The sequence below is a fragment of the Triturus cristatus genome, chromosome 10 (genome assembly GCF_964204655.1).
Source record: "Triturus cristatus chromosome 10, aTriCri1.1, whole genome shotgun sequence".
Taxonomy (NCBI): domain Eukaryota; kingdom Metazoa; phylum Chordata; class Amphibia; order Caudata; family Salamandridae; genus Triturus; species Triturus cristatus.
Genome location: NC_140593.1, coordinates 757953873 through 757966851, shown reverse-complemented (window position 1 = coordinate 757966851; position 12979 = coordinate 757953873). Strand labels below are relative to the sequence as shown.

General features: G+C 41.2%; 1 protein-coding gene across 2 annotated transcripts in view; it reads right to left on the bottom strand.

Annotated features, from left to right (window-relative positions):
- Positions 1 to 12979, bottom strand: part of PARN (poly(A)-specific ribonuclease) — an 806720-nt gene that overhangs the window by 675730 nt on the left and 118011 nt on the right. For both annotated transcript variants that reach the window (XM_085628287.1, XM_085628288.1), the window contains exons 9-11: positions 12823 to 12861; positions 4324 to 4366; positions 1960 to 2040 (exon numbers count right to left, since the gene is read on the bottom strand). In XM_085628287.1, coding sequence (XP_085484413.1) covers positions 1960 to 2040; positions 4324 to 4366; positions 12823 to 12861 — 163 coding nt within the window. The remainder of the gene's footprint in view (positions 1 to 1959; positions 2041 to 4323; positions 4367 to 12822; positions 12862 to 12979) is intronic.

Sequence of the window (12979 nt, the reverse complement as noted above, 5' to 3'; positions counted from 1 at the left end):
GCATTGCAGATCATGCTGGTAGTATGCAGACAGATAAAGGAAACACATGATCAATACTTACTGTAAGGAAAATTGTAAATTAAGGTTGCAACCAAGACCCAACAGTTATCCTGGAATTCCAGATGACTTGCATTGATGGGTGAAGGCTGATGCCTGGGATGTTTTGACGCATTTCACCGCTCTTACACAATGCACTGATAGGGAATTCCATTCTCAAGTTCTTGCAGATTGTAAAACCCACAGGTATGCCTCTTATGTGGAGAACTCACACACAATGTAGAAAAACTGAAACTAGGAATATGGATTCTCATGGAAAGTGAAGGGAAGACTGCATTACATCAAGTCCTTTGAAGCATCTTCTGGTAGCGTCCTTCCCATTATAAACGGTATGGATAAGCTGTTTAGTCTAATCATGGAAGTTGTTTTGAAAGCATTTCATTTTCTATCTGCCAGGATGACCTACTGGCTAAAGTGACAACACTATTGCTACTCAAACAAATTACACATTTGAAGGTAAGGTTTTACATCAAATGGTGAGTGACCAGGCTTTATTTTTTTAACAATTTAAATCCGAACATTTTTAACAGAAAGTGTGAACTGTACCCAGGGTTAAGCACTGCGGGGTTGTGTTTGATGCAGATAGGACTTCACACAGAAATCAGCTGTGGTCAGCAGGTGCTTCTACCAATTTGCTAAACTGAAAACCATCCCCCTTTACGATCTCATCAAATGAGCCCTGGTAGAGTGGATAGTGAAGAATGCCAGAATAAGACTACTGCATCTGCCAAAATACCATGTTTATAGGCACGGGGCACAAAAAGCTGGATATAGTCTCTGGCCTCACTAAAAGATTACGTATGCCACTACCTTGGCTAATGGATCATGACTCGATTGCTCAAAGTAGGACATTGGATGTATAAAAGCTTGAACATGGCACCTCAGTTTCTAGCTAACCGCAAACGTCCCTAGACACCACCTAAGTAGTCATGAAATCAATCAAAAATGTGTTTTGCATACACTGTAAAGATCAAGACTAAGAAATGGGGGGGGGGGGTGATTTTCAGTGTTGGGGTCGAGCTAAGACAACTCTGTACTACTTCGGATTCAGAACACAGTTTCTGGGTAACCCTGTAAGCCCAGTTCAAAGAGAGAAGATGGGGTCCTGAGCACAATATAAATGTAATGAATGAATACATTTCAATGGTCCCACAACATCACAACCCACAAAAACGTAGAGTAGAGCACAAGATGACATGGCCTGAAACCACTGACTGGTAGAGGCTATACTACCTCTGGTAGTGAAAGTGCACTTCAACAGCTAGGCAAGTGTCTTATGCTACTGCAAAAACACGACTGTGGCAGCAAGCACTACAAAAGAGTTGTAACTAGCATTTTCTTTTTAATGCAATGTGTGTGTTTGAAGACTAAGCAGCTCTCGAAACAAATTGAAAATTTTACTTCAAATATTTTTATAATAGTTTGAAATCTTCTTAGATTTAATAAAATGCAACCATGGATTATAGCAACATGAGAGCTAGTTCATTCATCTTTTCTGGAGCACCAAAACAGGCAACAAGAGCCTAATTCATATCAAGACACTGTAAGCGTTCAGTCTGTATTTTCATCTCAAGTTATCTCCAACTCAGTCCCCATTCATGATTTGTATTCATATTTTGTTTAACTCTTATCAAGCATCCATTCTTGCTTTTGTGGTTGGAACTCTCAATAAATCCCATCTGTTCATTTGGTCATTCTTTAAATTTGCTCAAGACCAAGGAAAATAATTGTTGAAGACTGAATTTATATTAGAATCTTGTATTCCATAACTTTTACCAAACTATTTTTGCATTTTAACAGAGTGCCTCAATGCACTTCATAGTCCTCAATGTACCCACATGGTGTTCAATAGTAATACAATTGCTTTGTAAATATTTTACTTTCAAAACTCACAACCCTTACCTGTTCCCTTGCTTGCCTCTGTTGCTCTTTCCTTTTACGTTCTTCTTCATCAACCTTACTAATAATGATGTAGCGTTCATTCTAAATGAAATAAACTGTTCGTTATCACATAAATTAATTACATAGTGAAAAAGAAACATTTTATTGCTCTAATTAGCAAACCAAGTTTGTGGAATAAGTGGTGTGAGACAAGGATTACTCTGGTGCTATGCCTGAATAAGCTGGACATCAAGTTGGAGAATTCAGCTTCTCAGTTTACCAACTGGTATAACTGACAGTTGAATTGTGAAGTATGGGATTTCTCCAGGTCCCCTCAGATCAGCAGTAGGTTTGGCAAAGTCGACAGGTATGGCAAGGCTAGTTTGCAAGGATGTACGGGGGGTGGGGGGGAGGGGGACTATCCTCTCGGGCCTAAAATGAATAAGCTTCTTCCAGCCCCCTATTGCTTTTACTGCAGTGATATCCTCTGCCTGATACAGGGAGAGGGGAGACAGTATTTTATAGATTGATCCTACTCATACCAAATAATCATATGCTTCTGGAGAGAGAAAATGTGTACATCAACACTTATGGAATGTGCAAAGAAAAAGCACTGCCAGTGAACAAACAAGCAGTACCTCTAGTCGTTGATTCTCACTGGAATCAATCTACACTAGAGACTCCCTTTAGCTTCAAGTTTACAAGCGTATCTCATAATCATGTCAGTGTAGAAGAGGTCGCTTTAAACAGGACTGAGCCTCAAATGGAATTGGACCATTAGGTTGCCCAAAAAATAATGTTACTTCTTTGACTGCCCACAATTGTCATAGCACAAACAGTGCATGTGCTGCACTTAAGCAAGTCCAACAAATACAAATCACAAAATGTACATGTAACATTAACATCCAAAAATCTCAACACATGATTGCTAAGCGTGACATTGCTCAACTGTGGGGATCCCAGAGGCCCCCGGCGGTGTCGGCCTGGAAAGAACACATGGATTGGTGCATGTTCCGAGAAAAGGTGGTGTATGTGGCGAGGGGTAAGCCTGGGGCATGGGTGAAAGTATGGGGCCCCTGGAACGCCTACCGCGGGGGTATCTGCGCGCCACCACTGCTGCCTGCTGCCTCACCAGCCCCGTCCCCTTAGTTGACTCATTTCCCCAGCCCCGGGCACAGAGTTCCCCCAGTCCTCGATCTGTTCCCTTTCCCCTCTTTAGACTCCTGTGGATGGCTGGGGTCCCCCATTCGGGGAGCACGTGCTGTTACTTTCGATTGCGGGTTGCCTTGCGGGTGTGATTTTTCGTGTTGTTTGTATAAAATGAAACCGTATTGTGGGGTCAGAGTGATGTGGCCCACGACGTTGATACCTCCTGATTCTGCTTCTCTGCAAGGCCAAGTGTTTTTGAACGTATGTCATATGCTCCTGTCATTCTAGCGGCCGGCCGGAAGGTTGTAGGCCCATACTTGTATATTCTCGAGATTGCAATAAACGGTTTAAAAAAAAAAAAAAAAAAAAAAAAAAAAATCTCCACAAAATTTATGGTTGACATCTAACAGATTTCCAATTGAGAAGTTGCATTTTTAACACCATACGCGTCTCTTAAAGATTTCCATAAAATGTACCCTCTTGCCCTACAGTAACCTGAGAATTAATAGTTAGACCACTAGGCTTACCATGTTACTTTATGAACAGAAAACAAAAGCAGTTCCACATGAAAAAGCAAATTTGTGACTGTGGCACAAAAATGCTCGCCTATACTCTAAGAAACCAGCTGCTGAGTAGGGTTTCCCATTTTACGTGAGATACTTTGCTTCCTTCAATACAGGGCCTAGTAGCAGATCAAGTACAGGTCTATGCAGCTCAAAGAATTCAGCAAGACCACAAGACTTTTAGAAGGATTCACTGTGGTGGTAGTCACTACCACTAAATGTACCTAACACAGAATGCTATTGGGTCACCAATAGAGATCTTCTGTCAATACTTGGAGACTATGATCAATTAGAAATGAAACCATAGTTCAGGACAGCAATATGACTGACAAATTCACAGTGTCTACAAAATCACCTGTCTTCATGGTGACACAAGCTCCCTTAGGTATAATGAAGCAGGAAGGTGATTGAGACCCTGGTGTTTATCTTAGCTTCCCAACATTCCAATCAATTGTTCATGCATAAAAAAGTTCCACATTGGTTTTAGAAATTAAAAAAACAAGAGAAGGTATGAAATGACTTGTATGCGACTACAAAAGTTTGTTGTGTCTACAGATATCGAATAAAGAAATTGGGGAGGACCCAGCTCTGGGACATTGGCAATGTGTTGTAATACCACACTCACACTTCCAGTCACAATGTATGATGCATTCATGCTTTAACAGGGGCTTACCTTCTCAGATTCTACTGTCTCTACGTGGAGGCCTTTGGAATATCTAAATTACAAAAAATAAGCTTTATGAACTTGTCAACAATGTGATTTTTAAAGGAAATATATTTGAAATCAATTTTAAGTATCGCAGAAGGACAAATTTAAATGTGAAGATACATATAATTACATTAAACTAAGATGTTCATCAAAGTATTACACATTGAATCAACCCTTTACCCTCCCTCCAGGCAGCAGAGGAGAAAAAAATAATTCTGAAGAACCCCTTGTCACATGGTCCATGGGGACATTGTCGCTTTCTCGAAGTTCGCATGAGCACACTGCAAATTGCCTGATGCTTTGGTACATTACTTCAAGACTTTATTTTTGCAACTGTCTCTATAGCCGTTTTCACATGAGAACCCATTGCTTTGTTCACACTGCAGGTTCCTAGGATTTTGTCTGAACATTGTGAGCAAGGTTAAACAACAATGCCCCTTGTTATTTTGTTCTCGCCAGGCCTTAGAACCTAGACAAAAAATACTGATGCACCTGTTTGTGACAACATACTTTGGTCTTACTGGAATACAAAAAAGGTAGCACACACTTTGAGGGGCACCTTTCCAGAGAGAAGAGCAAGATAGTACCTGTGATGTAGATCTACCATCTTTAGGCTAAGGTATGAGGTCTGCAGACAAAGCCCAGAGATCTTCTAATATATAATTCTACTTCTATGCAAAGGGAGGGAGATTAGGCTATACTGTATTTTCATAATTACATCTCCTTTCATGATTTCTGGACTAACCGCTATGCTGACCGTACTTGTATTATGCATTTTTGTGCTTGTTGTGGCACTGTATATTAGAGTACGTAAGTTAAAATAAACATATTAAACTAGTTTGTGTCTGTCAGATCTTATTGTGGACAGGTACAAGAGTGCGAGCAAATGGGTGTGTCTTGCAACCGCGATTCCTGAGAGATTCGGGAGTGTTGTGTTCTGGGCTGTCTATTCATTTGTTTCTCTGAGTGAGTAGGAGAGCAGGTGAGACGCTATAGCTAGTTGGTCCTGGGCACTAAGGTGGTAGGATTACTCAGTCCTTATGCACTAAGGTCCTATAAGTCTAAACATAGTTCTGTGTTTTTGCAGATTCCCTGCAACACCCTGGTCGATCTTTTACTGAGAACCACTTTTGGGATGGAGAAGTCCCTTACATAGTGAAAGACATGCACCCCTGACATGAGTGCCCTAGCTGCAACGATATCTGGATCCCTGGAGCTGATTTTTTGGTCAGGGGCAAGCAGGGATCATGTGGGTGTGCCCTGACCTAGGCCTGTCTGACAGACAAGTATTGCACAGACCAGGAGGGGCACCCTCATAAGTGGTAATGGGCTACTGCCCTTATCAAAGATTTAAGTAGCACGAGCGCGGTGGTAGCAGCATACCGTATATTTTAGTAATGATGATAAATAGTGAGAAAAGGCCTGTTTACTGTGTCACTAAAATGGGGGCAATTCGTGTCAAGTTCCGCGGCTGTGTGCTTAACTCATCCATTGCCTACATGGGGTTAGCATGTAAAGCTGTGTAGCACACGGGTGCATGCTGTGATGGTATAATACACGAGAGCCTTTGTTTTCCAAATTGGAAGCCAAAAGTTTTGATGGAGGCAAATGGAGAATCCACCCAGTCAGATTTGTGGATTGCTACATTCCTGAAAGTTGGGTTGGAGACATTGGGGGGGAAGGGAGAGCCAGACACTTCAAAACAGTTTTTTGATTTTGAAAATATCGCTAGTCAGTGGGCCGTGGAACATCTCAGGAAGGAAATGGAGCTGATCAGGAAATTATAAAGAGTAGGCTTGGGGCCTCTCTAACCTTTTGTTAGGCATATATCATATATATACCAGTGAGGTGGACATTCAGGTGCGATCCACAAGTGACTCATGGCCTGAATTGTGGGGCTATCTAGGTTTGAGTCACTCCCGCTGTGACAGACTGCTCCCTTGGTAAATGACAGAATGGAAGAGTGACACTTCAAAGCAGGCCCTCCTGCAACACAAACGTCAAAGCATGAGACACTAAACCACATGCGTCTGGAAATGGGTTATAAAAAAGAGAAGCTGCAAGCTCCCAAATTAACAGCAGTCAGGCAACCAGCCTGGGCTGCACTTCAATGTGGAGAAGCTCAGCAAGAGTTCTTCTGGCTTGTGTGACCTGGATTGGGGATAAGGGATGCCAGTCTCCTGGCTGCTTGAGATGACATCACAGGGAAATCAAGATCACTTGACCTTGAACCCAAAACATCTTTTCCGGACTGGAGGACCCTGAGAGGAGGAGGAGGACAGTGCTTGGAGGGAGTGAAGTCCAGTGGTGAATCTGGCAAGTGGATCTCGTAGCAGGGTGTGAGAAATGTACTGTGGCACTAATTATACTATTGCACGTGTGCAGAATGTCTACAATCCTGTGTGGGCAGTGCCCCCCCCCCCCCATCAAGACAGCTCCAGTTACACCGATCAGTCCGGTGCTCGTGTGCAGACTAAAGTCAGCTACCTTGTGTGCCAGAAGTGGCCACAATGAATGGCAAGGTTTGTGACACAGGGTCACCGCACGCCGAGGAGGGCCGTTGCTGAGTGCATCGTGACCATGAGGAAGTAACCTGTTTAGACCAGTGCACTTGGAGTTCTGATAGACGCATGTGTAGCTAAGTGACAGCACCCGACCTCACAGCAAGATTAGAGGAATTTACCCCATTATCCGTAGGAGCACCGCGGATACCAAACTGCCTCCATGCAGCAATTAGACTCTGGCTGAATGCCGGCAGCTGCTCTAGTCCACCAAGACCAGAGTGCTCCCAGGATCCTCCATACCCAAACAGCAGCCGGAGCAGGTAAGACGGAGAGCCAGGGTAAACTTGCTCAGCCTCACAGGCTCTAAAAGACTGATGTCTGTCTACAAAGTCATAGTGAGAGATTGACGCTTAGCGAGGCCTAACCTAATTGGTACCTATCGTAAAAGGGGAAAAACTACTACCAAAAGACTGCGAAGTGGAACTCAAGGCTCTGCCTGGGCAAAGTGCAGGCCTCAGGAGGGCTGTGTATATTGTTAGTGTATGTTGCATTTCACTTTGTGGTCATAAATAAATGCTACTTTTTCATAAAAGAGTATCTGGCTGGACATTCATTTATTGGGAATGCAGAATGTATTTTGAGACTTGAGCCTGTGTTCATCTTGCACCTCTCTTCCTAAATGCCCCACGCACCCACACAAAAAGCCTTCGACTGCTTGACCCAAACTACTACTGTCTCTCAAGTGCAGAAGAGGTACTTGACCCAGTTGCTCAGGACCCAAAGCAGGTCAGGCCTTAAGACTTCAGGAGTAAAAGCCCTCAACCTCCAAGGTTAGGCCCAGTAGCCCCTGCTTGCCAGATCAGTCCCTGAAAGTGGTTTGGCCAATCACGTTTAATGCAGAGACAAAAATTACTTGGGCAGATCATAACTGACAGAAAGAAATGAGGACAAGGTGGTAGCAGGTGTCTGAATACTTTTACAGAGAGCCTGCATCAGACCTCAGTTTTCCATTTTAAGGCTTCAGGAAATCAAAAAGACTTACTCAACCACTGGAGTGTCCCATGATCATGACAGAGTTTGCTTCTTAGTTTGCGTGCTGAGGCAGCAGTCCTTCAAATCATGAAATTCATAAGAAGCTTTAGTCGGGTCAAAAGCCACTAAGCTTTGAGAACCCGTAGAGGGAGGCTTGGTTAAAATAATGTTGGGTTTGCAGTCTGTTTCTGAATTGTGTCAAAATACCTTCTACTGTGCTTGGGAAAAGACTTCAAAGTGGAAGTTCAGTTCTTATACAGGACAACAGTGAATAAGAAAGATAACGAAAAGTGCCTGCATACCAAACTTCACAGACTCGTCACTTCACCACTCGGTCATGAGACAGCCACTCGGTCATGAGACAGCCACAGAAGTAGGTCAGGTATTCACCTGCCATTAACAGTTTGTTGTCAGTAGAGAACTTCAAGAGCTCTCTTAATTTGCATTAATCAGCAGGTGCGACTGGTAAGCATGTCTGCAGTAGTACACTGAAGCAAATTGCTATTTCAGAAGGTAGCATATTAACAATCCTTGTGCATAAAATAGGCGATTGTGGACACCACACTGCAGACGGTTGAAACATTTGAAGCAACACATCCAATCAAAATGTGTATTGTGTTGTTGGGAGGCATATGTTCCTGTAATAAGGCTGGGGACTTTATTAATCCCTAGTAAGAACATCCAGAGTCAGGTAGCATCTTGCTTTCATTTAGAAGCTCACCACTGCATCATCTATTAGAGAGTAAAAGACTAACTCTGCAGAGCCCATTTCCGTCTAGAAATGGGGCATCCTGAAAAGGCCCAAGCACACATTTGACAGTCAAGAGATAGATTCCGGAGCCATGAAGGATAAAAAAAAAAACAAAAAAAAAAAATATCAAGCTAATCCAGCAAAGCCATTTTTTCTTTGGCTGGGGGGGGGGGGGGGGGGGGGGGGAAGGTGGGGGATTGAATTGTCTTGTAAACCACTACTTTTACCCATCTGACTGGATTGTTGCTAACACCAATTTGTCAGCTTGGATGGATTATCAGTTGAGAAAACGTAATCACCATTGGGGGATGTAAGCAAGATCTCCGTTATTACAATGATTTCACCACTTTTGTTATTCAGCTTTATCCTGATTGGCTGCTTGATTATTAGAGGAAAGGAGGATGTATTGTAGCAGAAAGGTTCGGCCGTTCACTCCATTGCCTGTTTTAAGAAGTGAATAGAAAGCTGATCTTGTATACCAACAGCAATGTGCTTCTCTTAGAAAATTTTCATCAAGACCAAAATATAGCAATATTTGCTTTAGGCTTTTGATGTAGAACACACCTAACTCCAATAAGCATCAGAGCACTTAATTAAAAGCAGGTTTACTGTAACAGAAGCAGTCAAATATGAGTCCTCTATTTTGAGCAGTAGGTGCATGTAGATTTGGTAAAATCAAGACAATGCATGGTCGGTAGACAATATGGGACACTAGAAAGCCCAAGGAATTGTTTTACATGATTAGATTGCAAATATTAACAGTGTCTAACATTACGGAATTACACACTTCATTCAATGGTTACAACTTCAAGCACACAGTAATTCGTCCCACCAATTAGGGGTGGGGCCCTTTTTAAAAATAATCAAAAGTACCCTCTCCAGATAATTTAACAAGAAAAATGCTTCAAACTAGAGTGTACTGAAAACAATGACCACAGCAGATCTAGAATACAACAGCAAGACCTATAGGCGGAACCCAAAACTATGAACTCCCAATTAATTAAGATGCCCATGAACCTGGCTGAATGCCAGCAGACTAAAAATAAAAAAATAAACACTCTGCACCAGCAAACAAAGACAATACAGATCAACTAAAAAACACAATTTAAGCAAACCGTTGGATAACAACGTTAACAAGAGTTTCCGATCCAGCTTAACGAAAGTATAAGATCATAGTCCTGAAGAGACACCAAAATCACTGGAGAATCAAAACATACTATTATATCAGTAAGAGTGAGATCTCGAAACGACTTGCTGAGCTATTGTGGTGTCTCTTACCAAAATAACTGTCATTAAAGTGCTACTAGTTTGTCTCTTTATCCTCCTCCTGTGAACAGAAGTGGATGTAAAAATTAGTTCATATAGAAATCCTCTTCAACTGAAAATACAGACAGATTCCAACATAACCTGTCCAAGTTGCCTGCCTCCCTCACGTTCACTAAGCACAATCACATTTTTGTTGGTGGTTCTCATGGAGCGGTTTATTTTTTTTAAAGTGAATAATGTAAACATTTATATTTAAATGTTTTGAATGATTTTTGCAGCTACATTTTCATGGTGCAATTAAAAAAATCTAAATTTCTAGAGTAAGCAATGCTTTATTTACAACAGCCAGAGGAATGCTTTTATATGCAGTAGAATGTCCAGAATATGCAGTTTTTTGTCATGTTCAGGAGCTGGATTAGAAATTTAGCGATGGATTCCCAATTCAATAACTTGGCCACTATACCTCATGCAACATGCAAAGAAAAATTCACCACCTTCCCATGGTATTGCTGTGTTTAATTAGGGAATTTCAGGCATATACACAAATAATTATAATTGAGTCAATTCACATCACTACGTACTTAAGAACACTAAGCACTGAGGAAAGGAAAAAAATGAAATAATAAGTAAAAAAAAGTGGGTAAGACATTATGGACAGCTACCAACATATTCCTATAAATATCCTGTGGGCTTGCCGTCTTTTAAACATTCGTGGTGAAGCCTAATTCATAGAAATGACAAATAAATGCCAATCACCTGCTCATTGATAGTTGTTTTGAGTTACCCCATTCTCATGTATTATTAATTGTGCCATGACAATCACAATATAAACAATCTCTATGCTTGTGATGGACAAACTCATTTCAGTAAAAAACCTAATATTTCGGGCGAAAAGAACAGCAGTTCTGTGCTTCTTGTAAAGACATTTTACAAATTTAGCAGACTATCAGCTACAACTGCTAGATCTTTCTCCGGGTAACTTGACGTAACAGTATATAAATCTCTAATAGGGAATTTCTGTTTATCAGAGTGTATTTATTCTAGAAAATCAGATCTATCAAAGCATATATCACTTTAATTGCAATTAAAGTAATCGCTTATTTGTAAGAATTTGTAGAAACTTAGGATAGATTAGAGTTGCAAATCGGAAAAGGCCGAAATACGCATCCGGAAAAGAATTGTCCTACTGTCGTAAGGTCATTTCTATTCCACTGCCGGAGGACAGTATCATGGAAACCAGGAAGGAAAGCAACATGCCCCAAAAACAGTGCAAAAAGTTTGTGTTAACTATTTTATAGGCATCACACCACTCGCCCCATATTTTCCTAGCATTCTCCACAGCCTTAAACCTTACTCATTTATAGTAAGTACTTGGGGTCCAAACGTCTGGAAAGGTATCGACTGGAATGCGTGCGCAGGACAAGTTTGTATATGTGTTAGAACTGTTACGCACTTCTCAGTTAAAAGAGTGAATGTGCAGTCCCACTGCACACCAACAATATATTTTGGAATCCGACCATCCAGCCTTTAGCAGAGGTAATTTAATAACATAATTACCTACTAGCCCTTTTGTATCCCAACAGAATACTACCAAAGGCTAGCTGCTCAAAGAAAATTTGGAACCCGTAAGGAGACTGCATGAAACAAAAAGAAATATGGGGGGAATGTTTATTCTAACCATATTGCCCCATTCAGTAATACTCACTGGTAAGGAATGCCCGTGGCACATTTTAATAATGTTTGGATTAAGCAAATCCTTGTTGTTTAAACCAATAATGTCACTTACAATTCAGGATCTAATTTTTTAGGTCTCGCCTGACCCAGCGCATGCGCTGGTCTGGGGAGACTTATTGAGAGGGCTCCAAAAAAAGTGCTACCAGGCCAGCCTAGAGCTACAGTACATGTGCGCATGTGTGCGGGTGCGCGCGCCGCGCTTTACCGCGATTACTTCTACTTTCACGGCCGCTTTGATGTTGGTCGCGATCACTTACGCGGCCGCATGGCCGCTTGGCATAGCCAATAGGTCTCGCTTTTGGGACCTTATAAGTAGTTAGTTATGCAACTGTTACATTGCTAAACACTTATAAGGTCCCAAAGGCGAGACCTATTGGCTATGCCAATGCTTGTTTAATATACAGCCACTTTGGTCATGCATTTATCAGTTTAGCCTAGCTTATAGTTAAGAATAAGTTGAGTTTTATGAGCTTTTAATGTATACCTGGAAATAGTGCATATCGGGCATCCTCTGCCTCAATGTGGGATGGCAGTAAGAAAGTTTACAGAATAAACTGCCACATCATTGGCATAAGCCATAATCTTTCATTCATCCCCATTTAGGTCTATTGGAATTATAGGCTAGTAATGATTGATACGAAGTAAATGTTCTAAGCAGATTAAGAACAATGCGTGTCCATCTATTAATTATGAAGGATAGCAGTATTTATGAAGTAGCAATATTTTTGCAGCAGGTTATTCAAAAGTGACTATTCGATTAATAAATCTTTTTCCAATACCAAAATGTTTCAGGACGCTATGGAAAATGGGCCATAAAACCCTTTTCGGCATCCATGAGGATCATAGCAGTCAACTTTTAAAGAATATTGCCAGCATCATACAAAGAAACATTGTTTTTATGTATGGCAGAGTTATGGGCCCAGGAATAAAGTCATTTTGTCGGCTGAAAACGGTTCAAATGCTAAGTGATGAGCTGCTATTCTTAAAAACATGTCACCAAATGACTCCAAATAAAGGTTGACATTTGCACCAAAAGGTGCTTAATAAAATAAAAATGTCCAGATCATTCAAGTGCGCTGGGTCCCCTGGCAACAGCATGTAGTGCTTTTTCAGATTAAGGAGTGTTAAAAAGCAGAATTAGTTATCACATATTAACCAACATCATTATCTACTTACTTCCAGTTCATTGTCTGATAGATAAGCTTCCTTTGGTATCTTTAAAAGAAAAAAAAAATTGAGGAGGGCAAGTTATTTGGTATATAAATAGAGAATATTCTACACTGAGTAATGCATTACAAGAGGCACACTAATTGAAAAGGTTGATGGATAATTG